At 32.8% G+C, this 27,141-nt stretch overlaps 1 protein-coding gene across 4 annotated transcripts in view; it reads right to left on the reverse strand.

Moving 5' to 3' along the window:
- The window catches only part of LOC110030381 (protein MOR1), a 56,699-nt gene extending 39,032 nt beyond the window's left edge, over nt 1-17,667 (reverse strand). For all 4 annotated transcript variants that reach the window (XM_020733063.1, XM_020733061.1, XM_020733062.1 and 1 more), the window contains exons 1-6: nt 17,328-17,667; nt 16,967-17,072; nt 16,755-16,878; nt 3,337-3,416; nt 3,077-3,254; nt 2,898-2,962 (exon numbers count right to left, since the gene is read on the reverse strand). In XM_020733063.1, the coding sequence (XP_020588722.1) occupies nt 2,898-2,962; nt 3,077-3,254; nt 3,337-3,416; nt 16,755-16,878; nt 16,967-17,072; nt 17,328-17,490 (716 nt within the window). In that variant the 5' untranslated portion in view covers nt 17,491-17,667. The remainder of the gene's footprint in view (nt 1-2,897; nt 2,963-3,076; nt 3,255-3,336; nt 3,417-16,754; nt 16,879-16,966; nt 17,073-17,327) is intronic.
- Between the last annotated feature and the right edge of the window lie 9,474 nt (nt 17,668-27,141).

The following is a 27,141-nucleotide window of genomic DNA, read 5'->3' on the forward strand; positions in this document are numbered from 1 at the left end:
GTCAACTCTTGTCTACCACAACTGGCGTAGTCGCTGCCCGCCACCACTGATGGCGCAAATCGCCGCCCACTGCTTATCGCACTTCCCCACCACTTACTGACAACCACCACTTGCCTGTCGTTAGTCTCCCGACAACCGTGTGTCAACACTAGGGGTGTAAAGAGTCAAGTCAAGCTCGAGCCATGCCAAGCTTGAGCTTGACTCGTCTACCAAATTGTGAGTTCGAGCTCGTCTTATAGTGGCAGTAGCTGACTTGTAAGTCGGATCTTTAACACGAACAAAAAATTCAATTTTAATGGGAGCTAACTAGAGAAAATATTGGTGGTCGGAGGAAGAGGAGGGTGCAGCGTATCGAAATGACTAGTGGTAGGTTAATCGAGCAAGCTCGCGAGCTAACAAGCCAAGCCAAAACAAGCTCGTTTAATAAACAAGCTCAAGTTTGAGCTCGAGCTTGCGTCTCGATAAGCTTGGCTCATGACTTGTTAAAGAGTCAAGCTTGAGTCGGGTCGGCTCATTTATGCCTTTGGTCAACAACCTCAGTTGTCGTCGTCGGTCATTATCGACTATCGGCCACCTGCTGTCATCGCCACCGATAACCACCAACCGTCTTGCTTTGACCGTAACGAGCCGTCACCGCCATCTGCTTGCCTAAAGCCCCCGACCAACAATTCACGCGTTGCAGCCACAACCTCTTGCTTATTAGAGATGTCAAAAATTGAAACAACACGACGACTCCAGTCATACTCGACCCAAAAATTTGAGTTAGGGTTGACACAAATATTTTTTTGGTCGAATTCAAGTCTCAGACTTCCATACAATTAATATTTTTATTCAGGTCTTTGTTGACTCGAAAACCAAAAAAATAACCCATCTAGACTAGAAATTCGTGAATTTATGCAAGGCGGTAGGGTGCCTTCGCTTCACGCACTTCCTTTTATTTCCCTTCCTGTTTTGGCTTTTTTTATATTAGTGCAAAGTGCAAAATGTGATTGTGTTGTGTCTGTGCAATGTTGAATGATAACGAGAAGCAAAGAAGGCCAGAAGGGAACCAAGGCGGGGCATATCAAGCAAAGTGCCAAGGTTGAAGGCTCGAACGGTCAAACCCTTTAGATTCTTGTTGGTCGTCAAGAAGCCAACAAAGGTATTTCTCCTACAGCCCTATGTTGATCACATTCTTATCAGAACCTTGACAATGGTCTTCTACACTTTTGTTTGAGTCCTTCGAGAACTAGCAGAAGAAACTCGAACAAGTGCAAGAGGAGAACTTCATATCCTCTAGCTAGAAGCTTCCATGAATAATGATTTGTAGATAAAGGTGAACTTCAGTGACCACAAGTACTTTGATTTTTATTTATAATTTTGGTTTAGCTTCCTTCTTAATTTCTTTTTTCTTGCAGTACTTGTTTGTTACTCTTTTGGGGCTTGTGGCTCGCCATTGTTCTTGTGAAATAAAAAGACAATTTAAATAGATTAAGTTCGGGCTAGCCATATTTATGTTGGGTTGGATTCAGATTAGTCGTGTTTGTGTTGGGTCGGTTAGGATTTTCAACTCGCGGAATATTTAGGTTTGGTTTGGGCCAAACTAATTCATGTTGTCTCAAATTCAGTTCAGACCCGAACACGATCCGCAGACCCAAATAGACACCCTACCCTTCAACGTCGTATTTTACATTATTTCTATTTTACATCAAATCAAACAAAAAAATATGACTGTATTTATTTTACACTAAAGTATTTCAAATACAATACATTACTTTTACACTAAATTTGATTGACACTGCATTACTTTTTTCAGCAAACCAAACAACCTCATAGAGAAGATGAAAAAAAACAAACAAATCTTTTGTATTATTGACAAAAGATAAATGTGTCAACTCTGACAATCATTTCATCAAGTTCAATATTATTACAATTCATAATTTTTAATAAGCATAAATCTAACATACAATCAAATGGAAAATTGATGGAAATAATGCATGCAATTATTTGCAATTTAGTGGACAACCCCAATGAAAGAATGTTCATAGATCAAAATTTCTTTATTTATATTCATGTTGATGGGTTATTCACAACTAAGAATGTCATCCACAATATATACAAGAAATCTTCAGATATTATTACCAAAGATTCTATACGACATTATAATTTTAATAGAACAAAGTGGTGAGAGATATATCTTACATAAGCCCAACTTTATAAAAATTAATCACTATGTTTTTAGAATTGGCTTCCAGTGCTACCAAGTGTGAAAGGAACGGAATAGTCTTTGAGTAGGCTAATAGTTTCTTAATTTTAATAATACTAAAACATTCATAATAATATATGAATTTCATTGCAATTTTATACTATAAGTTCATGCAAGAAAAATTTGTAGAGTTAATAGTGCTTAAATGATTTGATTTAAGAGATGCCATTGCTCCAATCCCTCCTAATTTACCAACTTACCAAATATATCTAATCTAGATTAGAAAAAGAAATAATTTTGAAATAAAAAAAGAAACATATAATAAGGAGAGAAAAAAAATTGGTTAATAGGTTTCCTAAAATAGTCCAATCAAAAATCTCGATGATCTTCATGATGGTTAGCCGACACAAAGAGGAAAATGGCCGTAAAATCTCAGCTTTCTACAGTAAGAGTTTAAGTCTGAGTGGCATAATGAATCATTGGCTAATAACTTTAAATTGTTGTTGCAATAACAAAAAGAATATGATCAACTTCCTTTACTAAGTAATCAAATAGTTGCTGGAAATAAGGATATAATACCAAATAACAAAATAAAATTATGGGCATGATCAACCCAAGTCTTGAAATGACTAAAATGAAAAAAATTTCAAAAGTAGAAAAAACTCAAATATTAAAAACATGTTTAAAAAATAAATAAATAACTAAGACTTACCTTATTTTACGTGTTGGCTTAGCAGCCCCTATAACATTAGCAAGTTCTGCCTCCAGTTCTTTTTTCTTCAAATAGAATAGAAAAGCTTAAGCTAAATAGAACATAAAAGTGCAAGTAAACTACCAAGTAATTTAAATTAATTAATCATATTACCAAACTAAAACAATAATTAACATTACCATAGTATCACGCATTTTCTCAAATAGAATAGATTTCACTGGGTCTTTCCCAATCCAACGACATAGTTCAAGTGTTAGGCCTTTTGAAGATGCACGAACGTTCTGATCTTGGTGATCAAATAGTTCGGGAAGCATTTTCAAAATCTTTTTTGGAGGAACAACTTTGGCACCAAACTCACTGGATATGTGAAGCATGTCAAAAGTTGTTTTAAATTAGTCACAAAAATAATATAAAGCAAAGCTTGATAATATTGCCATACCTGAGGGCTTGAAACATGACATCAATAGCAGGCACAACTGCTTTTGATACTTTATTTTTAATTGCTTTCTCCATGGATTCCTGGAAGAATCATCAAAAACCAAAAAGTGCTATCATCAACAAAATTTCACAGGCTATATTAGATCAAAATGATTGCTAGCAAAAAAAAACCAGAAGGATAAGAACCCACAAATACAAAATGTTAAAATGTAAACTTTATGGATGAGCAATAAATCTAAAAAACATAACCTTACAAAAAATGGATGTAGGTGATTGTTGTTGTGAAACAAGCAAACCCTAAAGAGGACCGAACCCATAGCAGATAGGAGCTATAGTCATTATACAAATGATTCTGAAACCTCCTAGGAAATAAATTCAGTTATATTTTGGCTTGTTGGTTCATCATTATCACCATTATCATTAACTTTATTCTAATTATCTATGAATCAACATTTTCTATTCACTCGTTGAGTGTTGTTAGAAGCATTAAACTTAGTTTTTACAAATTATTTTGAACAATTTCTATCTATTTTACATTAGGTCAAAACCTTCACATTCCTCATCCGCAAACATAATTTATCTACATATATAATTGATGTATCTTATACAATTCATTGTTCATGTCCTAATTATATGTGTTAATTTTCAATAACATTATATTTAATAGATATCGCTCAAATCATTCCTTAACCGCTACTTAATTTTTCATGCAACTTAACATTCTCATTTTGTCAAACTTAAAGTTCAATTTAGCTATCACAATTTTTTTTATTACCCAATATTCAAATCCTTCATTGACAGCGTTGCAACATATTTTTTTATTACCCAATATTCAAATCCTTCATTGACAGCGTTGCAATATATTTTTTTTCCATTTTTTTCCTTTTTTTCCCTTTCTTTTTACACGTCCTAATTGAAGTTTTATAAAATTTTATTTTGAAGTTTCATTACACTTCACTTTCATAAGCACCTAACCATAACTATATCTCACCATTAAAAATGTCCTATACGAAAAGAAAATGACAAACCAATATAAAAAGTCATGAATTCGAAGTTGATCACTATGTAATCCTATTGTAATTGAAAAACTCTTAAGCCACTTAAAAACTAATTTGAATATTAATCAATACTACATCAAATATAACTTTAATAATGTGCATGATCCCTGCTTAATAAGCGCTAAATCAATGCTTGTGGTGCCCGATCATGTGACTTGCCAATATCAATAAGAAAATTAAAAAACAAAATATTGATCCTCTATGCATTAATATTAATTATTGTAATACAAAGATTGCATCAATTGTAAATATTTGAGAAAGGTGTCAAAATGGTCTCTGAGCTATTTGTATAGTGTTATTTTAGTCCCACCAAACTAATTGTTCAATTTATCATATTGACTCTACAAAATATCGAGGAATTATTTTGAATCATATTTGTGAAATCAAAAGAATATGTTGGATCAAAGGTGTTGAGTCAAGATATCAAATTGGACAATATTTGATGGTTAGGCACTAAATCGCGCCAGTCTAAACAGTCGAAGGACTAATTTAATCTTTTTTTTTGTTTTAGACATTCCAAGCATGAAAATATAAAACCAAATTGATACTCCAAAATTATTGCAAGTTTTCTAACTTCATGTTGCATTAGTCAATATTATAGCTTTATAGTAGAGCACAAATTTTATTTTTGAATAATTAGCGCAATTTAAAAATCACATTTGTTCTTATATAGTTTTACCCAAACAAATTTCCAATCATCAAACATATTATAAGATGTTTGATCACATGTTTAATAGGTGTTAAGTAAAAAGTTTTATACATATTTTAATTTTTTTCTAAATCGAGCCAGTCTATATAGTCCAAGGACTAATTTAATTTTTTTTGTTTAAGACATTCCAAGCATGAAAATATAAAACCAAATTGATTCTCTAAAATTATTGCAAGTTTTCTAACTTCATGCTGCATTAGTCAATATTAGAACTTTATAGTAGAGCACAAATTTTATTTTTGAATAATTAGCGCAATTTAAAAATCACATTTGTTCTTATATATTTTTACCCAAACAATTTCCAATCATCAAACATATTATAAGATGTTTGATCACACGTTTAATAGGTGTTAAGTAAAAAGTTTTATACATATTTTAATTTTTTAAGTATTCGGTGTGGAGCAAAATTAATGTAGAATAAAATCATTGAAGGATTTGGAATACCTCAAAACTCTCAATTTCCCTATTCCAACCTCAACCAACTCGAGCAAAATCCATGAATGCATGTGTGGTGGCTCCTTCACTATAGTGCACAATTGTCACCATTCTCGAGCTCCTTATCACCAAAGACTAGGCTTTATTAAGACACTTCCATTAATTCTCACAAACCTTGGAACTCGAACAGCATACATCCCATTATAATGTCATTGAAATTCCCTTTTGTATGAGACTACACTACTAAATTAAGTAACATATGCCTTTAAGTTACAATTGCACCACCAATGGATTCTTTGAACATCTCAACTACCTACATGGGGACACTTTGACTTGCTAACTTCCCCTTTCTATCTTTTAAAATCCACAAGCTACAAGCCTCTCATCAAAATATTCTCTTTTTTTTATGTCTTTATTCACTAATATTTTTTAATATTTAATAGTATATTTATTTACAATATAATAATACTACTATTTGATCGTAATATTTTGTATGTTGTAAAATTTTTATTAATTAACAATTGCAAAGTTTATAATATTTTTAAAGACATGAAAAAGGAACCTTACCAATATATTCCATTGAAGAACCAAACGATATACTCGAATGTGGCCTAAAAAGACACAATTTTGCTGCATTTCTTTTAAAACCAAGCAAACAATCAGCATTCTTATAATACTTGCATTTTAAAAAACATGCAACTAAATCAACCCTATATAATTTATTTAAAAATTAAGCCTATGCAATCAACGCCCCCTTATTTATTCGACGGAACATAAAAAAAATGAATTCAATTTCAGTAAAAATAATTGATAAAAATAAATTTTTATTCTAATAAATGGGCTCTTTACACTAATACGACTACTTTCTTGAATTGAATCTCTATGTACTTATTTGAGCTTTTTTTTTTTTTAGAAAACCCAAAAAGGCTAATATATTAACCAGAAAGAAAGATACATATATAATATTTTGGAGGGCCCAAACATGGCACCCTGCCCACACCAAAACCACAAGGGGTTCTAAAACTAGAAAATGCAGAAAAAGTACATTAGAGACATAAAGAAAAAGCCTAAAAATGCTGAAATACACAGTATCAGGTGGCTAAAGAGCAACCCAATTTGGTTTTGCCTCTGCCTCTAGTTCTAGAGAAGGAGCAAGCTAATAAGTTGATAAGATGATTGTCATTGCCAGTAGTAACCAATGTATCATCCAATATGTTCCCGAGCTGCAGTCGGTCTCCATTCTTTTTCTTCCTCCTGGAATATACCTGTCATTCCTCTTCTGAAAATTGGCTAACCTGATCTTATTCTAAAGTGTGTTGGAGATGTGCAGATTGTTGAACATTAGAAGCAACTATATGTTGTACTGGTTGATCTATTATTGGATCAAAAGAGCCCTCTCGTGCTTCTTGACATGTATGTGAGTCATCTTCAATAATAGTGGATGGTATAAGCACAACTGGATCTGTAGTTATAGTATGTTGTTCTTCTTCAGGAACTGCGGTGTTGGGAAGAGGATCGGGTTGTATCTTCTCAACAAGGACAATAGGTTGTTGTTCTTTAGCTATATTCGGCCTTAGATAAGAATGCAAACGATAGCAAATAGTAGAGTTGTGGCCAAGCATAGTACAATGAGAGCAATAAGGAGGGTGTGATTCGATTTCAACATTTTGTCAATACCCGTTGTGAGTGGTTCCAATCCACACCTCATCCGGAGGTGGTTGAGTGATATCTCTTTCAACTAACACACAAGCGACAGAGGGTCTGTTGACAGCAAGCGTAGGACTATCAACCCTAAGAGGCTTGTCGTAAGCAATTGCTAAGGAGTAAAAAATTTCCAAGTTGAACAGATGTAATTTTAACCCCAAAAATTTTATCCAAACTGGAATGATAAAGGACTCCGCTTTTTGGTCGAAACCAACAGTCCACATCAGAAATTTCATATTACGGTTGTCGATCTTGATAACTTTTCGAAAAAAGATGTGAGTGTAATTGACATCATGAGACAACTGAATCAGTATGTACCGACTGTCAAGTAAATCAATATTCCAACTACCCAATAACTTCATAGCCTCAAAATCTTTCCAAATGATCTCCAGTTTTGGGTGACCATACAAAAATTTCCCCACTAGAGCAAAACGCCAGAAAAACGCGAGAGTACTGGTTTCAACTTATGTGAGAATAAGAGCAGACTTCCTTTTTTTTCCAGTTTTTTTATGAAAGTGTGATCGCCACCACCTTCAAGAGCCTCATGGAAGGATTGCAGAACAATGCAAGACTTACCGATACCAAAATCAGGCTCTGAACTTGACTAAAAGAGGAGCACGAGTAGGAATAAGAATGTCGCCGGCAAGTGTAGTGGCATATGAACGTATCGTGGATGTCATCTCCAAAGCAGCTAGGGGAGCCGCTGGAAATTGGCGAGCAAAACTTCATAGGTAGTAGAGCAGCGAGCCGTCGACTTCGAGTGAGAGACGCGAGCGGAGTAGGAACTGTCTGTCGGGCAGAGCGAAAAAGAAACAAAGACGAAGCGAGTCGTCAACTGCAGGAGAACGCGAGTCAGGAGAACGCGAGTCATAGACTGCGGAGTCCGAGAGCGTGAGACTGGAGGACGAGAGCTGCGAGCGTGGTTGAGAGCAGGTGAGACGTTGTCAAGTGCGTGCGTCGTGGACTCGTCGACTGGAGGAAGAGCAGATGAGACGTTGTCGAGTGCGCATGTCGTGGCTCGTCGACTGGAGGATGTCTGCGAGAGCGTGAAACTTCGTTGCGGGAGAAGACAGAGAAATGAGAAATCAATCCATCACCGTCGGGAATCGTCAAGGAGTAGCGAAGCCCTAGCAGACACCGATGGCGCTTCCGACGCCATTAACGACTTATTTGAGTTGACAATATTTCATGCTCTAATATCTTGTCTTTAAGTTCTAATCATATATCTTAGTTCTTCAAATACCCTCCTCAAAAACTTTCTTTAAAATGGATGGATCACAAAGCATCTTTGTAGACCATCTTCTTCAATGTTGATGACTTCTCTAGTAAATACGAGCAACATTCCCCTCAAATGAAGATTGATGAGCTTCATCTTCATCTTCAATGCAAGCAACCGGTCCTTATCTTCATCAAGACAGGAAGTCTTCTTCTATGGCATTAGTGACCTTTATAGTGGCCTTCTATGATAACATTTTGTTTTATCCAATGAAGTAAGATTCTCCGAAGGCCTTCATACTTTCGAAGGAAATTAGTTCAAAACTTGATGGAGACATTTGGCAAACTTCCAAAATTCTTGTATGAACTTTGAGACCTCTTTGACTCCTTCAAGTTGAAAAACTATTGAATCGTGGCTGGTCATCATAGCCATCATAAGAATAGATGATTCTCTCAGCAAAGCAAGAAAATAGAAATAAAAAATAGGTGTGGGAGATCAAAAAAATTAAGTATGGCAAATTTTGTTATGTAGAGGAATTAAAGGTGAGTAGTTAGAATAATTAAAAATATTACTTGATATATATTAAACTTAATATCAAACATCTACAAAATTTAAAAAAACCTGCAAAATGTCAGTCCACACAAAAAATTCTTCAAACCAAGCAACTCCTTAATATTCAAAATTCCATTGAAAAAAAATGTTAGTCAAACTACAATATCCCTTGAAACCAAATAACACCTTAATTTCATTTGGACCTAAAAATTTACCTTTATGCATCTTCTTCACCGCAAACTCTGTGATAGCCCGAATAAATCTTATCCATCAAGATATTGCCCGCCATGCCCTAATAGTCTCACGATTTTGCCCCATTGGAGTACTTTCCCAAAAGGTCGCCCATCTCAAGAACGCTCCCATAAAAGCACGCTAACTTTAGAGTTCCTAATGAAATTCTAACCATTACACCAAAAAATGCATCAATACTTAAGAGTTTAGCTTAATTCTACTTGAAGGATTTCACAATCTCCCTCACTTAACTAATGCCCTTGTTAGTACTTTAAGCCTAGAACCAAAAATTAGGCATATACAATTCTATAGGTGGCCTCTAATATTCAATGGGTGGCACTCACCATGTAATACTTTTTCACATCTAGGAATGAAGAAAAAAGTCTCATAGTATAGCACTCTTTTGTATATGACACTTAATTCTCATCTTCAAGCTCGTCCAACACTCAGATGCCATTTATAACAACTCGGACTCTTATCAATCAAAATTTTGTTCACTTTGACCTAATGGCCTCGTGATTGCCCCATTGGTGTAACTTCTCATGAGATCACCCATCCCAAGAATGATCCCATAAGAGCACGCTTAACTTTGAAGTTCCTAATGAAATTCCAACAGTTAAACCAAAAGGCACCTTGATGCTTAAGAGTTTAGCTTCATTGTACTTAAGAGGTTTCACAAACTCCACTTCATTTATGTATCAATCTACATAAAAAGCCTCATTATTGACTTCACTATCCTTTTAAAAAGACACTCAATGCTTAAAATTCTAAATTAATATTTGCTTTAAAAAAATCAACTTTCTCTAATATCATCGCCCATGACTAAGGTCATATAATCATTGTTTCTAAAGCATCTGCTTTGATAAAAGTGATTTGAGGATCAGATCAAGAAAGGGATAGTCAATCTAACAGTCCACTTCAAAGTAGGCTATTAAAATCCTCAATTTAGGCACCGGACCATGAAGAGATTGGAACTTGAGTTAGGTGATGACTATGGATTGCCCACAACATTGAGATTCAAGAATATTTTAGATGAATAAAAATTATCATGCATAAATAGAGTTCACTTTTGTCGAATTTGTTTACAATTGGATAAAGAATTATCATAATTTGTGCTTACCTATAAATAGGCTAAATTCCTCAAAAAAAAAAAATTACAATTCCATTCTCCATAATTCTCTCCATAATTCTCTACCCCTTTTAATTTCTCCCTCTCCTGGCCTAATTGTCTGTTACCCCTTTAGACCTAGAGGCCAGTTAAAACTCTTGCAATAAAAAACTTGCTAATTCTGCCACCTCCTCTGACTGTTGTAACAAGATATCGTACTACTAAAATAGCTTCAAAATTCCCAGAAACCACTAGATACCAGCTAAGTCTTGCAAATCAAAGACAATGAATTTTTTGCATGTTATTTTCAGAAAATGAAGTGCAATAGAAGTTGTGCAGCAACCAAATGAGTAATTGTGTTGTCCAACAAAAGAAAAAGGCTTTGGTTTGTTATTTACAGCAAAACATGGGCATATTATATCTATTTCTTGTTTTTTAGAGATTTTAAATCAAAACTAGAGGAAGGAGTTGTTGTACATTGCTAGCAATAAATTGAAAAGAAGGAAAAAACCATCACAAATTGTTTTCTACAAAACATCATAGAGAAAAAAAACAAAAATTGACAGGTACCAATCAGAAAAAAATAATCCCAAATTAAAAAAAAAAAGTCATCTCAAACATTAGATAGTGTTTGAGATATATTTAATTGATTGAAAGATCACTAGAGAGCCTCCAAAAAGTTTACAACTATTTGTCATACGCAATAAAAAATAATTCTAAATTAAAGAAAAAAATTTTATCTAACAAATTAGGCAAGACTGGGCATTTTATTAATAGATTGATAGATCATGAAAGAACCTCTAGAAAAATTACCTTCTTAAATCAAAGAAATATCTTAATTTGATAAGGAATTGTGGTTACAGCAACCGTTGCGTAGTTCTACAACATTCAATGGATTCTTTTGTGGAAGTTCTTTAGAATTGGACAAAGAATTATCTTAATTTATGGTTACCTATAAATAGACTAAATGCCTCTAATAAAATTCAATTCAATTCTCCCTAATTTTCTACGCCTTTTAATTTCACCCTCTCTTTACCTAATTGTTTGTTCCCCCTTTGCCCTAGAGGCCAGCCAAACCTCTTGCAACAAAAAATGTGCTAGTTTACCACGTCCCCTGACACTTGCAAAAAGTCATCAAACAACTAAAACAACCTTCAAATTTACATCAACCGCTGGATAGCAGCCAAATCTTGCAAGTCAAAAACAATGAATTTTCTGCATGTTATTTTTACTAAATGCAAGGCAACAGAAATTTCGCACAACAATCAAGTGAATAATTGCCATGTCCAACACAGAAAGATTTTGGTTTGTTATTTACAACAAAACATGGGCATATTATATCAATTTGTTGTTATTTAGAAGTTAAAATGAAAATTAGGAGTTGTTGCACGACGCTAGCTATAACTTATAAATAAGTGAAAAATCCATCCCAAATTGTTGTAAACAAAACTTCAGAGAGTTAAAAGCAAAAATTATCAGTTGTCCATAACAAAAAATAATCCTAAATCAAAAAGAAATGAATCTTAAACAACAGATAATATTTGAGATATCTTTAATTGATTGATATATCATTAGAGAACCTCCAAAAAGATTCCAACTACTACTTGTACGCCACAAAGAATAAACCTAAATCAAAGAAAAAAAGTTCATCTGTGACATTAGGCAAGACACGAGTCATTTTATTATTTGATTGATGGATCATGAAAGAAACTCTGGAAAAAAAAGCCTTTATAAATCTTCCCTAGCTTCTTTTGTGGAATTGGTTTAGAATTTGATAAAGAATTATCCTAATTTTTGGTTACCTATAAATAAGCTAAATTTCTCCAATAAAATTCAATTCAATTCTCCCTAAATTTCCCCACTTTTAATTTCTCCTTCTCTTGACCTAATTATATGCTCCCCCTTTGCCCTAGAAGCCAGCCAAACCTCTTGCAAAAAAAAATGTGTTAGTGCTACCACCTCCTCTAACACTTGCAAAATGTCATCAGACTACTAAAACAACCTTCAAATTTCCAACAATCACTAAAGATACCAACAAGTCTTGCAAATCAAAGAAAATGAATTTTCAACACGTTATTTTCAGCAAATGTAGCGCAATAAAAAAATTGTGCAGCAACCAAATAAGTAATGGAGTTGTCCAACACAAAAAAGTCGTTTCGGTTTGTTATTTATAGCAAAAAATGGGCTGTATCAATTTATTGTTGTTTAAAGGTTTTAAAATCAAAAATAGGAGTTCTACAGTGCTAGCTATAACTTATAAAGAAGGGAAAAATCCATCCCAAAACTTTTTCTACAAAACTTCAGAGAGAAAAAAAAAATTGTCGGTTATCCATAACAAAAAAATAATTCCAAATCAAAAAGAGAAGTTATCTTAAACATTACATATTGTTTGAGATATCTTTAATTGATTGATAGATCACTAGAGAAACCCCAAAAAGATTCCAACTATTTGTTGTATGCAACAAAGAATAATCCTAAATAATAAAAAAAAAATTCATCTATAGCATCCGACAAGACATCAGGCATTTAATTAATTGATTGATAGATCATGAAAGAACCTCTAGAAAAAAAGGCCTTTTTAAATCTTCCCTAGCTTCTTTTGTAGAATTTGTTTAGAGTTGGAAAAAGAATTATCCTAATTTGTGTTTACCAATAAATAGGCTAAATTTCTCCAATAAAATTCAATTCAATCCTCCCTAATTTTCTACCACTTATAATTTCTCCTTCTCTTGACCTAATTGTTTGTTCCTCCATTTGCCCTAGAGGCCCGCCAAACCTTTTGCAACAAAAAATGTGCTAGTGCTAACACGTCCTCTAAATCTTGCGAAAAGTCATCAGATTACCAAAATAGCCTTCAAAATTCCCAGCAAACACTAGATACCAACCAAGTCTTGCAAATCAAAGACAATGAATTTCTACATGTTATTTTCAGCAAATCTAGGGCAACAAAAAAATTAAGGAAGCAAAATCAATAATTGTGTTGTCCAACACAACAAAAAGGTTTTGTTTTGTTATTTACAACAAAATATTGGCATATTATATCAATTTGTTGTTGTTTAGAGGTTTTAAAATCAAAACTACAGGAAGGATTCAATGTACAATGCTAGCTATAACTTATAAAGAAGGAAAAATCCATCCCAAATTATTGTCTATAAAACTTCAGAGAGGAAAAAAAAATGCCAATTGTCTATAACAAAAAATAAAACTAAATAAAAAAGAAAAGTCATTTTAAACATTGATAATGTTTGAGATATCTTCAATTGATTGATAGATGGCTAGAGAACCTCCAAAAAGACTCCAACTACTTTTTGTAAACAACAAAGAATAATATTAAATTAAAAAAAATTCATCCACAAAATTAGGCATGACAAGAGACATTTTATTAGTTGATTGATAGATCCTGAAAGAACCTTTAGAAAAAAGGACTTTCTAAATCTTCCCTAGCCTCTTATTGTGGATTTGTGTTTAGAATTAAGAAGTTTAGATCAAATCATCAAGTATATAAATCATTTATCTCTTATCTTGGCTATTTTATATTTTATTTGTCCTTCTTCCTTAATACCAACGCTATTATAAATAAAAACATTAAGTGTCTTATGTTTTCCTCACTATAGCCTTCACAAAACTTTCAATTTATTATTATAAACTTAACAGTTTTCAAATTTGTAACAAATTCTAAAAGCAAAATTGTTTTCATAATAACCTTTTGAATCGTCTCACTCCAATCACCAATCTCCTTATTTGCGTGTAATATATTTCTGGAACAACTTAAGATTTAAGCTATAACTTTTAAATGAAATTAGCTATCCTATCTCACTTTAAGTTCTTCTTCAACCAAAGAATTTAAATTTCCTCCCTAAGCAACGCGTCTTAAAGATTCACAATGTCATTACTTCCAAATTCAACCACCTTGTCCAAGAGTAATAGGTTATTTTGATTGTTTTCTTATTAGCAAGATATACATTCATAACTATTATTATATGTTTATCATTATTATAAGCACAAGCAGTAGCCAATTTTGTAATTCTAAAAGCACACTTGTTTTCAACAACCTTTTGAGTCTTCTCACTCCAATCACCAATCTCCTTTGTGTGCAGTATATTTCTCGAATAACTTGAGATTTAAGCTATAACTTTGAAATGAAATTTGCTATCCTATCTCGCTTTAAGTTCAGTTCAACCAAAGAATTTTAAATTTCCTCTCCAAACAGCAAGTATTGAAAAATTAACAATGCCATACCTTCCAAATTCAACCACCTTGCCCAGCAGTAATTGGTTATTTAGATTGTTTTCTCAATAATGATATACATTCATAACTATTATTATATGTTTATGATTAAACCCTCCCAAAAAACAACTTCTAATCATTACAACAAAGAAGTTCATCTTTCTAAATGATAAAGAAGTCTATCTATGATTTGGTAGCTCTAATTTTATAAAACAAGTCCTAAATGGCTGTTCTTCTCAATTATTACATGTATTTATATAACTTCTACCATTGCATTTCTATCCCTAATTCAATACCTATCATGAATCCTCTAATAGCCCATCCTACAAGAATCTTTATGTTCGTTCAAATCACCTAAAATAAATGCTATTTCTTCCTCAAATATTCATAGTAATAGTTCATCAACCTCTTCCTACAATTGATTTTTGAAGCCATTTTCAAATAGAACATGATAAGCATAAGAACTAGCCACATGTATAATGTCCATAAAGAAAATTATCTTAAAAGCAATTGTGTTATCACTGATATTATTCATCCATATAATTTTATACCTCAAATATCTACATAATATTATCCTGACCCAATCATTAATACCATCCTTTCTAACATACAATAAACTACTACATTCCGCAATGTAATTAATCTTTTAAACTTTCCACTCAATTTATTTAATATAAGCAAAACTTCGTTGCTATTCTGTTCATTTTGCCAACCATTTCAAGGTGCACATTTGAGTTGAATCACATATATCATTGAAGCCCTTCAAATGCTAAACTAGGAGAAACTCAAATAAAACTAAAAAAAAGGATGCCAAGAGTTTATTAGTCTCTTCTACTCCCTCTAAATTGTATTTCAGCCTCTGTTTTAAAGCATTAATGACACAATGATTCCTTTGGGTCATGTCAAGTTCAAACTAGAAATTTGTGAACAATATTAAAATTACTTTTCAAAGAACACGGTTATGATATCATCCAAAATCTATCATAGATTAGATACTAGCCACTCTTTAAGTATTGCATTTCTGCAATTTAAAATTATAATTTTATAAAGTAATATTGTTGAAAGGTCAAGTAAATCTAGGTTTCTAGTAAGCTTTTGTGGATCTATTGCACTAACTAATGAAAATATAAATCAAAAAATAATTTTGAAAGTTAAAGACAATTTCATTGAGAAAACACGAATACCCAAAGTATCGTGTAGAAAATAACATATCATTGAGACTTAAACCTAATGCTACAGAATTACAATTAGCCCTGTAGTCCGATTTTGTTGGATAGATTTGAGTGTTGGGCAACAATGAGTAACCAATAGGCAAAGTTGATTGTAAAGAAATGTCAAAATAAATAATGTGTTTGTATGACAAATTAGTAAAAAATAAAATAAGAAATAATTTTATTAGAGAAAAATGTTGTGAAAGCTATTGAAGTTTAAGAAAAAAATTTGTGATATGCGGGGCAAAAAATACACCAAAAGTGTGAGAATATAGAATTACTAGGGAAGAATCTATGAATGAAAAATAATAGCACATAGTAACTAATTAAAACCTATGAAAAAAGTACATAAAATAGACCTAACACCTTATGAAACACACAAAAAGAATAAATAAAAGAGGATTTATAAAGCCAACCCGAATAATTACAAAAACATTGATGAAGATGATGAGGTATGAGAACTAGAGGTGGAGCAAAGCATTACCGTAGAGTAAAATATTGCATCAAATAATCTCAAGGAATGACTACATTCATATACTTCATCCGTCAATATAGCTACATGTTGAATAAATCGAATTGATAGAAACCATACACTGTCGTGTAACTATATGAAGATAGTATAAATAAAAGTAAATCCTTTACAATTACCCAAGATGAAGAGCGATATACAAAAGTTCTGTGTTTACATTGTTACAAATCACAATAACCCTAGTTAATAGACTGGAATTTTTCCTTCTGTGGTTCAGGAAAACAAAGTAGCACGTCCAAAAATTGAAAGTATCTTAATCCCTACAAAATCAACACTACATTGCAAGAACAAAAAACTTTCCACCACTGAGTGGTATAGGAACCACTGGTTAGGCTAATAGTGCTACAAATTGTATGTCCAAACTAAAGGAGGAAAAATGAAATTGTCAAGTGTCCATGTTAAACTTTTAGAAACAGAATGATGCTGATGAATCACTAACCAAAAAAGCTTCAGCAGCCTCCAACTCAACCCACAAAACAAAGGCAGACTGAGCTTTCTCCACTGTCTTGGGCCGCCCGGTAAGGCATTTAGCCACAACTGCATCACAAACTTCTTTTGCATACCTACATTACAGCAATCAAACCAATAGTTTACCAATTCAAAATGAGTCTAGCAACATAAGGAAAGCAGATTATCAGACAATGGAAATACCTCCCTGCATCAGCATCTGCAGCCTTCAAAAATGAAATTAGAGCATCCAAAGCCTTCTCCTGCACGGGCGCATTGGAGTCCGTCACTGTCTTCTTAAACAACGGACCTGAACAATAATTCCAATACAATTATGCGGACAAATACTCAATGATCACAACCTTAAGGGTTTCTGTAAAATAAACGAGAATCCATAACCGAACCGCTAGAATGTAATAGGGAGAACAAAATAATTAAAACAGAATCCATTCTCCGCGCCAAGCAACTACAGTAGATCGGGGTCCGTAAAAAACCATCAGATACACAAGTCCCAGAAAGGCACATAACCAGATCGAAGCGTGAAAGAAAAAATATCGGTACTTACCAAACTCTCTGAGACGGGGATCCTTGGGATCCGTGATGGAGTCGCAGACAGCGGCAAGGTCAATGTTGGCCTCGTTCCTCACTTTCCAGTTCTTATGAAAGAGCCGCTCATCCCAGGGAAGCTTCTTCGCCTCCTTCAACAACTTCTCCTCCTCCGTCGACATCTTCGACTCTTCCTCCTACCTTCAGCAAACCAGACTGAAAATCGAGTTACTCGCCGTAGCGTTTCTCGGACCGGATCCGCCTCTTCTTCGCTGCCACGCTTTCTCTGATCCCTCTGCCGTCAGCGAGAGAAGAAGAAAATGGAAAGATACAAAATGTAAAAATACAAAAGAAATGGAATTGGGGGCAGGGGCTGGGGAAAGAAGGAGAGAGGGGCCAGAGATTTGGCTGGTGGCTCGCACGCGTGAGACGGTAGGTTCTGGGTCGGATTTGAGGCCGGCCGCGCGTGCGAGTTAGCTTAACGGTCACTTAACGGCGACATGCCTTGCCGGGTGCGAGAACGGTCGTGCGGTGCCGTCGATGGGCCGCGTCGGCAGTTTTGAAAGAATTCAAATTTTGTACCCCCGTCAATTTACTGTTGTTGAGCCGTGAGTCATTTTTATAATAAATTAGTGGGCTAGTAATAGAAAATTAGGATTTTATTTTTATTAAAACTGGGTTATATTTTATCGATTTGTAGCTTTCTAGCATTTTTATGCTTTATGTATAGAGAAATTCGAGGCTGGCGGAACTTTTCTATTAAGGGTGAAGAAAAGTTAATTTAAAGGATTATGAAGGGTGGATCATTTTGGTTTTTATTTTTTTATTTTTTATGTATAAAAACAAAATTTTTAGCCTTTTTTAATTTTATTTTTATAACTAAATCATTCTTTTTAAAATAATTAATTTTATGGATTTAGAATAATTTTAAAAAATTAATTATCATAATTGCTGATTGCAGGTCAATCATCAATCGATTCTTATAATCTGGTCATTACAGACAATCGACCACTGTCACTATTGTTGTCTTGTCTTGTCATGCTTGATTTGTCGGTGACCACTACCAACACCAAATTTATTAGTTTATTTAACACTCAATAAAAATATAGACAAAATCAAAACATATATTTAAAGAGCGACTCGGAGTCCGTTTGGGACAGTTGTTGCTTTTTATAAGGGTACTTGTACACTCGAGATGAGGAAAGTAATTTTTTAGAAAACTACGATTTTAATTAAAAATATTTCATTAAAAAAATTATCAAATAATTATTTTGTTACATACATCACATCTTAACAGAATTTGTTGTAAAAATTAGTTTTTCAGCACATAAATTTCTATAAAAAAAATACCCCATATAGAATTGTAATGACAATATAAAACATAATACAAACAGAAAGTTGTTACAAATAGATCTTTAAAACAGACTTTAAGCTTTCATCTTGACTTAAAACAATAGAATTGAAGAATTTAGATTATCTCAAAACTTTTTTAAAAATTTTACTATATATTATTTTTTTAGTATTAGATTGCCTTGGCTTAATTGTTCAAAAGTTACAATTTTTTTTTCTTTTTTGAGTTACAAAATGTATTGTTATTCAACTCTAAATATGGGAGTTTTAATGATCTTTTGAAAAAAAAAAATTCATGATTGTTACATTTGTTTTTTTCATGCCAACAAATTAAAAGAAATTAATTAAATGTTTAAGTATGCTAATACCATGCACTTCCAATGTCCATGACATACCATTTAAGATGCTCACTAATTGATATCTTCTTAAGTTTTATTGTTTTTGTCTCGATTTAGTTCAATTCAAGCTCTTAAGCATGACCAATAAGCCTACGTACAAATTATTTTTAAGTGTGATCATATGATTGCAAAAGCATCAACTTCTTTTTTCGTTGAATATGAGATCAATTTATGGTGAAGATAATGAGTAAATTTTGTTATCCTTCTATATAATTTTGAATTGCAATAATATTTTACAAAAATTATTGTTTTATTGTAATATTTATCCGAAAAATTTTATGTGATGTTGTCATATATTAAAAATAGTAAAAGTCATGTGAGTTGGGCTTTTTAGTCCACATCAAGTATGTCATCCAAAAGTCTATCTTACAAAGGTAGTTATCATATGAAGCTATGCTTGTGAAAATTATGCCATGGTAAAAATTAGTTGTTTAAAAATAAATGATATATATTATGCTTAGAAGTACAATTTCACAAAGCAGCATAATTAATAAAGCAATCTATAGGTGAAGGCTCTTATAGAAGAAAAAAACTTGTTGTCAAGCATACATGAATCAAGCTTAAATGAAAGAAAAAATTGAAGAGCCAAAGATGGAACCAAGTGCATGATTCATGCATTATATGAATCGTCTCCCTCTCATTTATGATTATTTTAATACTTATGACCTAAAATTCTCTTGATATAAATATTGATAAAAATATAGTTATACCCTTATACTCATTTGAAATGAATAAAAATGGAATGAGTTGATTCGAAATAAATTATGTGAGCTCCGAAAATTAGTGCCCCGGACTGTCATTGAGAGTTTTTGTTAAGTTATAGATTAAATTTTCAAAAGTCAAATTAGCTTTTTAGTTACGAAACAACCCAAATATTTTTTCATTATTTTGTGTGTACTTTTTGATACTGTTTGAGTTGTACCATAAGCGCAAAAAGTTGATTACCCTCTCTATGATATGATATCATTTTTTATTAAGGTTAGTCGTTAAAGGTGTCAAGTATTCACACTCAACATATAATAGTAGTGATTATGATTTGAATTGATTAAATTTTTCGTCATTATCTTAGAGTGAACAAGAGAAGAAATGGCAATACACTTGATCAAAACCTCATAATTCTATTATCTCGGGTGGTCATGGTGCCAAGTTTACTTAATTAGCTGAGATAGTTGATCCAACCTAACAGAAATATCATTATTATCTATCATGAGTTGTTTCATCTAATGAAACATTATAGACCTGAGTGGATAAGACACATTTAAATTAACCTTAGCTTAAAAAAAATTTTGTGTTTTATCAAGTGTATAACGTGTTTCATACCTTAAGAAAAGAATTGTTAAGTGTTGAAAATGCATAAAATGTTTGATGCATTTCTCTGTGAATGTTGTACTCTATATGCTTTTATGTTGTTTATTGTATATTTTATGCTAGGAAATTAATAATATAGTAATTTTGAGAAAGAGACTAAAATACTTGCAGCATCGTGGCACTAGACAAGTGGTATCATGACACTATATGATATCAAATTTAATGCAAGACATTGCAACGTCATGTTAGATCACTGCAGCACTAAAGACCTGGCACTGTAGTGTTATATTTCCAGCACCAAAAATGTTGAAGGAGCCAAAGATTAGGATAAACCCATGAGCATAGATCTATAACAACATTTTATAGCCCCAAATTGCAATATTTTAAGTGTTGTTACACCATACAAAGCACCATATTAATAACACATAATGCCAGAATGGGAGTATTTTGAAGTCAACGACTTGAGAATGTAGTGTTGTGTTGATAATTTCAATCACTACAATGTTGCATCAGTAGCTTCACAAAACTATATCATGGCTCCACGACGTTATGATCTAACCGAGCTATTTTTGCTTCTTTTCAGAACTAGCCAATTGGAGTTATGGACTAGACCAAAAAAATTTAAAGCAGTCATGGATAATATGAAATATTAGTGAGTGACGGTGGAGTGTAAAGAGGGAGTTTCTTATTAGTCTGTGAGAGTGAGTGTAAATGAGTGAAAGGGTTAAATTAGTGGAGTGACAGGAAGATTTAGAATATACAAAATATTTGAGAAATTTTGTGAGTGTTTTTCTTTTCATTACTTTGTATTTTTATTCTTAGGTTAGTGTTTTGTAAAATATGTGTGTCAAATTGTGTTTTAACTAAGTCTGTATTCTTTGGGCTAATGATATTTATTTCTTAGATTTTTTGTTTGGAATGAAAAAGATGTAATGTTGTTTTATTAATCTGGAATCTTCATTTACTTTCATTTTGGTAATATGTATGTTAACATAAATTCTGACCTAGTTATCTTGATAAAAACTAATGGAAAAGTAGGGTAACATTCAATTTTTCTAAAAAATAAAGAAGTATCATTTTTAGAAATTTATAATCTTGGGTGGAATAGGAAGTTTGGGAGACTTTAATGATTAACGAAGAGTAAATAGTAGATTTGTCCTTCAATGATTATACTGATAAAAAATAACTAGAGCTGAGTATGACGACTTAAACTATTCACTGGTTCAAAGTAGGCTTTCTAATTAAGAATTCCTTATTTTTTTATTTAAAAAAAATTATAAATGTTTTCTTATCCATTAAATGAAACCTGCTTTGAATTAGGATTACTAATCAACTTGATTAGAGAATTTGATCTAATTCATCATGAAAATGAACTTCAACTCAATCACTCTATTACTTGAACAACACTTTCATTAATTGTGCATAGGCCAGATCACAAAGTTATTGTAGAGCGTGTAGGCTACAGTCTTGACCACAATTTAATGATATCATTTGACATCAAACCACCCATTTAGAGGGTTTTGTTTGTAACTGCTATTTGTAATGTAGCAAAATCAATTTGATAGATGATACAAGCACATCCTTGTTGTCCTTAGATCATTTAAGAGTGATTATAGAGATTCAGTTAACATGATGTTGGCTCTTTGTGAGCTTAAGCTAAATTTACATTTGTCACTCTAAACAAACTGGTGCGAAGAATTGATGGATTTTGATATTTACTTTTTAAGTAATAAATTTCTTTGAATGTTTTAAATTTATATTTAAAATTTAAGAACTTCGATTTATTTTTGTAATATGAAAATCTCTAATTGATATGTTCTTCCACGTGACTATAAAAGGGACTTATGTCATTTTACTTATCTATTTAATATCTTCTCAATAATGCTTGTTAGCTTACAAAGGATCAAAACTAGTTAAAAGTATACTCAGTCTTATCAACTCTATTTTTACTAAAAAGGGAATCATATATGTTCATCTAAGTGTTTGCACTATTTAATAATATTAAATTTGATCTTTGAAAAAGGTATTTTTTGTGGATTATAAATTATTGCAAAAATTTTTAAGATCAATTAAGCTTAATTTTAAACTTGATTTTTCCCCATGTAACAATCCTAAACATTAATTTTGAGTATTTAATATATTTGTTGGAATGCATACGAGCAAATTAAAATTGAGTTAAGCAAACCTCATATTCTTAGAATATTTGTTGAGGCATTCAATGTATTGTTCAGAGCACATGCAGGCTATTACAGTTAATTTTAAATAGGCTCATGATGCGTTCTTAGACCTTATAATTATAAATTCAACATATTGATCGAAGCACAAGCAAATATTTCAATTTAAGCGTTAAGTTCTTTCCTTTTGTCTGCTTGCAAAAATGGTGGTCATTTGGGCTAAGTAACAATTTTTAAATGTTTAACATAATCCCTTTTAGCATTAGTAGGTCCCATAAGAAACTTTGCAATATCTTGTTGTCAATTGAAATTAAGTTCAAAGTTTGTGATTTTTAGAGTTTTGAGTTTTAGAGTGTGTGAGTTGAATTAGGAGGTTTGGTGTTGCACATGAGCGAACTATTAGATTTGTTACAATTCTACTATGAGTTTAATTTCATTGTAAATTTATTGTTCTTTTAATTTCTTTGTGTAGGACTAATATTTTATTTCTATTTACTATTACTTTTTTTAAGTACTATAGTTTTTTTTTTTTCTTTTTTAGTTATTTCATTTTTTTTTTTTAGTTTTTTATCTAAGCTCGTCACTGGAAAATGCGATTTCTGACACCCCCTGCAAAATGAGTATTTATTGGGGTGAAACATTTGCCCATAACACCAAAAAGAGTGTGCATGGTTGGTCTGTGAAACATATAAAAATATGCTAATTTTTTATATGTATTTTATGCTCATTTTTAATGATATTGTACTTTAATGAAAGATATTTTGCATGTTTTTAGTTTCAGGTATAAAAAATGGAGTTTTGTAGAAAAAATGAGCGAAAACAAAGCAAAATCGAGTAAGGAGCTAAAATCTTAACAGGCGTCTACGTGCCAGACTACAAGAGCTTTGATGCCATGGCGCCAGACAATTATAAAAAACTTCTAGAAGGGTGGCACTTAAGTGACAAAGTTGGGTGTCTGGGTGTCAGAATCGACTTTCTCTTATATTCAATGAATTTGGACTAATTTTAAAAAGGTGCTTGAAATGACTCTTAGTGATTTTAAGAGCTTTATTTAAATACAAAAATGGTTGGTCAAAAAAGATATTGAAGGGGGTTTTTGGTGATGTGTGTGTGTGTGACTTTGTTTTTGTATTTTGGAGTGAACTTGTAAGGAGAGTTGAAGATTCATCAAGGAAACTTCAAAGGACTTGCTTGGGGAGGAGTTCGAGATAATTATTTTGTATTTTGTTTAAGTTTGTTTTGTAACTTAAGTTTTAATATAAATCATGTTTTGTTGTGTTATTCCCACAAAGTCTGAGTAGTTTTCTTATCTTTCTCCTTGTGATGAGAATTAATCTTGTGTAGGATCATAATTATTTAGAACTTTTCTTATTTCAAACTTGTGATGATTTGTTACTTAATGCTTCATTTACATATTTGATCTGATCAATTGGTATGTTAAAACTCATTGTGAATCCATAATGACTCGGGAGGGCTATGTGTTCATTAACTATTAAGAACAAAATTAATCTGGTGGGTGAGAAGGTAGCTCATTGGTTAGTGCAAATATATTGGGATATAAGATTTTATGGGTGTAAATTGGTGTTTTTAGAGTGACAGGCTAGATTCTTGCCATTTTAATCTAGAGTTTAGAACCTTAGGACCGGTTAGTCCATTAGAGAGGACACAGTGGGTAATCTGAAAGTGAGAGGCTATAACCTACACAACATAACCGGAGATTCTGGAACTTAATTTTAAGTTAGTCAATGTTCTTTATGCACTCGAAAAAGGGTAAGGAATATGTGTGCTCCTATTTGTCACAAAACTTCATCTAAACCTTTAGACATTTGATTCATATATTGATGATATCATATAAACCTAATGAAGAAAACTCAATAGGACATATGATTGATTCTCAACTATCATTGGAGACTTTAAAAATAGGCCCAATAAACCATATTTTAATTATTATAATCCATGTTGAAAAAATCATCTCAATAGGACATATGATTGATTCTCAACTATCATTGGAGACTTTAAAAATAGGCCCAATAAACCATATTTTAATTATTATAATCCATGTTGAAAAAATCATCTGAACTTTAACTGGAATAGTAATTATGATCGTGGAAATCAACAATGGGGGAACAATCAAACGAACCCATTGGGATACTGGAATAACCAGGATAATACTAATTATAGACCTTATCCTCCAAGCTTTAATAATAACCAATAATTTAAGGAAAAGAAATTATCTATAGAAAAAGTGGTGTTACAAATGAAGAATCAATTACAAAGTCAAAGTATTGCAATTAGAAATATTGAGAACCAACTGGGACAAATTGCTAACTCAATTAGCAATAGGCCTCAGGGAACATTTCCTAATAACATCAAAGTTAATCCTAAAGATAGAAAAGAGTTAGAGCAAGTTAAAGCTATGAAGTTGAAAAGTGGTAGAGAACTAGAAAAAATCATCCAAACTTTAACTAGAATAGTAATTATGGCGGTGGAAATCAAGAATGAGGGAATAATCAAACGAACCCATTGAGAAACTGAAATAACCAGGGTAATACTAACTATATACCTTCTTATCCTCCAAGCTTTAATAACCAATAATTTAAGGAAAATAAATTGTTTATAGAAAACATTACAAATGGAGAATCATTTACAAAGTCAAAGTGTTGCAATTAGAAATATTGAGAACCAACTGAGACAAATTGCTAACTTACTTAGCAATAGGCCTCAGGGAATACTTCCTAATAACACTAAAATTAATCCTAAAGATAGAAACAAAGAGCGAGAGAAGGTTCAAGTTGTGAAGTTAAAAAGCGGTAGAGAACTAGAAACTAAAGTATAAAAAGAGATTAAAGTTGAGAGAGAAACTAAAGAAACTAAAAAACCTGAAAAAAACATTCTTAAGAACATAGAAAAACCTACCTCTCCAACTAAGATAAATTTTGAAAGATCTCCACCTCCATTTCCTCAGACACTTAGGGTCTGTTTGGGAGCACTTTTTAGGTGCGACGCGGTTATTACACGCAGCTTTTTGCAAAAGTCACCTGTTTGGTTCGCGACTTTGGGCATTCTGGCGGCGGAAGCGGAGTGAAAGCGGGCAGCGGCATTACCATCGTGTCTCCCGCTTTCGTCCAAAACTTTTACCCTTTACCCTGCGTCTACCCCTTGGTGATTTTCCGCTGCTTCCCCGCGTCTACCCTAAGGTCATTCCTCGCTGCTTCCCTCGCGTCCCCTTCTCCTTCTCCTCTTTCGTCGTCCCTCGACCGACAGACCTAAGGTAAGAAGAGCCATTTTCTTCTTCTATTTGCCGATCTGAGGAAGCATGCGCGTTTTGCGGCTCCTATTGTCTTCTCCTTCTCACCTCTTTCCTGTTTCTGCCATTCTTCTTTACTCCATCTTTCGTGTGGTGGATCTGTAGCTAATTAACGAGGTATGGCTTCTTCTTATTACTTTGATCTTATGGCACACGAAGAACCACTTCATTTTTGACCTGGATCTGTAGCTCATTAACGACTCTTACCCGAATCGAGCCCTTAGATTTGCGATAAAATTGGGATTATATGCTATGTTATCTATTTTGCTCCTCACCTGAAATTGGTGCTTCTCGGTTTGGCAAGATGTTTGGCAAGATGTTTGAATATTTTGCTCCTCATTTTAAATGATTGTGCTAATTGGATTTTGCGGATGCTCTTCTCGGTTTTATAGGTATTTTCTGTATTCCATTCTAGACATGTTTTTCACATGCAAAAAAAGAAAGAAGAACATCTGCTCTGGAGAGTTTTTGGGATTTTGTTTTATTGCTGGAAACATTTTTAGTTGCTTTACCTTCAAACTATCGGGGTTTGCTTTGGTTTGGTGTGTTGCAGCTGAACCTTGACATTGATATTTTCTTATTTTTTGTTCTTCGGTTTGATGGAGCTGGGTTTTTTGGAAACCTGCTGGTTGTTTTGCTTGGGTACGCTGAAGCCGAACCCGCAGAAATCCATGATATTTGCCAATTTGTTATGCTGTTTTACATTAGAGATAGTTTGGTGGTTTAAGCATGTATGCACCTGCTGATGGAAGATTCTCGTTTTGGAAGTATTTGAGTGGGGAATTGAATTTAGCTCCAAGTTTTTAGACAACATATTTGAATAGAAAATGTGATCTTCTATCATGGCTCTTTTGAACTCATCAACTTGCTAACTCATATGCTACTCATATGATAAATTGCTCAAATTTTTTTATAATAGCCATTCATCAAAATTGAATGCTCTTCTCGGTTTGGTTATTTTCTGAATTTCATTCTAAAGATGTTTCTCACATCCAAAAAAAACAGGAAGAACGTTTGCTGAAGAGTTTTTGGGATTTTGTTTTATTATTGGAAACATTTTTATTTGCTTAACCTTCAAACTATCGGGGTTTGCTTTGGTTTGGTGTGTTGCAGCTGAACCTTGACATTGATAGTTTTTTTATTTTTTGTTCTTTGTTTTGATGGAGCCGGGTTTTTGAAAATATGTTGGTTGTTTTACTTGGGTTTGCTGAAGCCGAACCTCCAGAAATCCATGATAATTGCCAATTTGTTATGCTGTTTTACATTAGATATTGTTTGGTGGTTTAAGCATGTATG

Source organism: Phalaenopsis equestris, unplaced genomic scaffold, assembly GCF_001263595.1.
Source record: "Phalaenopsis equestris unplaced genomic scaffold, ASM126359v1 Scaffold000711, whole genome shotgun sequence".
Taxonomy (NCBI): Eukaryota; Viridiplantae; Streptophyta; class Magnoliopsida; order Asparagales; family Orchidaceae; genus Phalaenopsis; species Phalaenopsis equestris.